General features: G+C 31.5%; 1 protein-coding gene across 1 annotated transcript; it reads right to left on the reverse strand.

Annotated features, from left to right (window-relative positions):
- Window positions 1–1,837: 1,837 nt before the first annotated feature.
- LOC131648655 (lectin 7-like) lies at window positions 1,838–2,629 on the reverse strand. The gene has a single exon (XM_058918391.1). The coding sequence runs from the start codon at window positions 2,627–2,629 to the stop codon at window positions 1,838–1,840; it is 792 nt and encodes a 263-aa protein (XP_058774374.1).
- Between the last annotated feature and the right edge of the window lie 465 nt (window positions 2,630–3,094).

The raw sequence follows: 3,094 nt of genomic DNA on the forward strand, positions 1-3,094 counted from the left end.
CCTTTTTTCAGTTTAAATACTTGATCTAGAAAAGTTGGATTAATAAATCCAGGAGGCTGGTCAACAAATACCTCCTCTTGAATGTATCTATTTAGAAAAATACTTTTTACATCCATTTAAAATAGTTCAAAATCCATGATGAATGAGAAAGCTATTACCATTCTTAAGACTTCTAATCTGGTTACAAGATAATAGGTTTCATCTAAATCTATTCTCTCCTGTTGATTATATTCTTTTGCAACTAAAATTTAAAAAGCCTTATTGGTGTAAGGATTGCTACTAATATTAATGGGGTTGCATTAAAAATTGTATCTATTTTTATTTAGGTTTGCCTCATTAAGTAAAAAACCCTAGCTATTTAATGTAGTGTGCTGAAACTACCAAGGATTATGAAAAAGTTCAAAATTTTGAATATTGTATTACTTATTTGCAACCCTAGATCTATCTTAGTCTTTCTGTGTTCTATTAGAAAAGGCTAATAAGACAAGAAGGAACAAAAACCCAATGTTGAAGAGTCCCATATTGAAAAGGATATGGTCTCAATATGTGTTTATAAGTGACGACAATCCCCACCTACAAGCCTGTTTTGTAATAATGAGTTAGACCCAACCCAAATATTTTAACATGATATCAGAGTCTATCCAAGATACATTTGCCCACCTTCTATCAGCTTTTCGCTATCAGAGACTAAAATCTTTTGTAATCCTTTATATATCCCTATATAGTAATTGCGTCTATTCCCTAAAAATTTTCCTTTGGTATCACGATAAACTAACACAATAATCATACCCAAATTTGTGGGGAATAATCCTCTCTTTTAATTACAACTCGCTAATGTCTTAGTCGAGTTCGTAATTAAATAATGTTTTCCCACGTTAATTCTTATATCACAATCTATACTTCAATATGCCTAGATTAATCCTTCTCAATTTAAAATCAATTCATAAAGATCAATTTAACTGAATAGTATTAGGATTGCAATTTTATAATAATAATACTCTACAATTACATGGCAATAAACATCATATTTATATATAGGGTGTTTAAAATCGAACAGACCTAATAAAAAACCGTCAAATTGAACCGAATCAAACTGAAATTACAAAAAATTGCATTTGATTCGAATGTGTTTGATCGATTTTATAACATAACCAGTTTACGATTTGTATTTTACAAACCGAACAAATCAAACCAAACCGCATTATTTTACAAAAAATTTTACTAACCAATATATATTTCTTTAAAATTTTAGAAAAATTATTTTAATTTGAGAAAATATATTTTATCATATTCTTTGTATGATATTTATTTAAGAATGCAATTTCAAGTATATCATTCTTTAAACTTAAGATTAAATTGTAAGACGCAATTTTATGTATCAAAGTATAAATTTATATTGACAATTATAAACTTTTTTATGGTAATATATGAATTATTAAACATAAAATTATATTTTTCTCGATATATGTTTATGTATTGCTTAATAATTTTTTTATAAAAAGTTAAATCAACCGAACCAATTCAAATCATATTAGTTTAATTTGGTTTGGTTTTATTTTCAAAAGCAAACCGAATCAAATCGAACCGCACCGCAAACACCCCTATTTATATGTGTGAATTTTGTGGTTATAAAAAAAAAAAGAAAAGTTAGAAGCATACATTTAGGCACATATAATTTTTTAACAATATAATTTTTTTATTCAACTCTTATATCTTAATTTTAATAACTTGCATTGCACGGCACATATAATAGCACTGTATATTGAAACAAATCAAATCACCAACATTATTCTGAATATTGAAACACACAACTCTTGCTCCCTTATAGCCAACCATATTAGTAGAAGCTTGACATAAAACTCCAATCAAGAATCTTGTGCAATTCAACTAACTGTCCAGTGGCACCAGAGAATCCAATTCTAACCCATTCAGGTAACACAGTCCTCAAATCAATCAAAAAAGACACACTACTTGAAGCTCCATGCACACCATAGCTTCCGGAGTATGTTACAACAACACTTAAATTTTTCGCCACAGGCTCATATTTCACAACAGCAATTGCAGTGAAACCATTGGCAACACTTCCTGTATTCCATGGCGCTGTTGTCACCGAAGCGATAGAGTTCACATCAATGCCAACATGAGAATAATTAGGATCCCAAGGATTCTCACCAAAGGAATCAAATTCAACGGCAACGATTTGGTTTTGGTACGAATTCAAAGCGGTTTTGGAGTCGAATAGTCCTAAGAATCCACCACTTGAATTGTTTGGGATGTGGGAATTGAACGGTGCAACGAAGAATGTGATTCCGTCTCCAATGAGTCCGGGGCCGTTTGGTGCAACTACGAAAGAGAAGATTGAAGTGAAGGCTGCAAGGTTGCCGTTATCTGCGTTCCATAGACGCACTGGTCCGGTGTAAGAGGCTCTACCAGCGGTGCTCGGGACGAGGCCTGTGAGGTGGACAGCGCCGCTTGAAATGAAGGCGTCGCCTTCGAGTTGAATGATGTTTTGGTATGAATTAAAATCATTGATTGTGAATGAAACTGAGTTTACATTTTGAGCTAAAATAAGGAAGGAAATGAGGGTGATGAAAAGGATTTGAGTCTTTGATGAGTTATTGATGGCCATGATTCTAAATTAGAAATTTAGTACTTAATATTAATGCTATAATGTTATGAGATATATGACCAAGATGAACAAATATATATATAGGGAAGGAAACATAGGTTAGACAAATTAAAAAAAAGGAGTTAGAAGATACAAAGGCAGGCCATGGCCAGTGAAAGAAACTTAATTAATAATGAAATCATTTTACTTTGAAGGAGACAAATGATTTACAGAACTTATATGTGGATTGTTAAAGAAGGGGTGATTAGAACAATGAAGTTTTGGTTTTGAATAAAAAACCATGCAGATGAGATCTTGTGTTGTGTGTGCAATGAAGTCAAGGTTAATTAATGAAATAGTAATATGTAATGTTAATGCACGTACAATTGGTGTCATTTTAACATATTTGTCTTGCTCATATCGCCTTCTTACATAAGTACAAGGGGAAATTGTTAATTTGAAAACAAGAGTTGCTAATAAATTATG

This window comes from Vicia villosa, linkage group LG2 (genome assembly GCF_029867415.1).
Source record: "Vicia villosa cultivar HV-30 ecotype Madison, WI linkage group LG2, Vvil1.0, whole genome shotgun sequence".
Lineage (NCBI taxonomy): Eukaryota > Viridiplantae > Streptophyta > Magnoliopsida > Fabales > Fabaceae > Vicia > Vicia villosa.

Bases quoted from the DNA above. Each gene is read 5' to 3' on its own strand.
- LOC131648655 (XM_058918391.1), bottom strand. From the start codon at position 2,629: ATGGCCATCAATAACTCATCAAAGACTCAAATCCTTTTCATCACCCTC.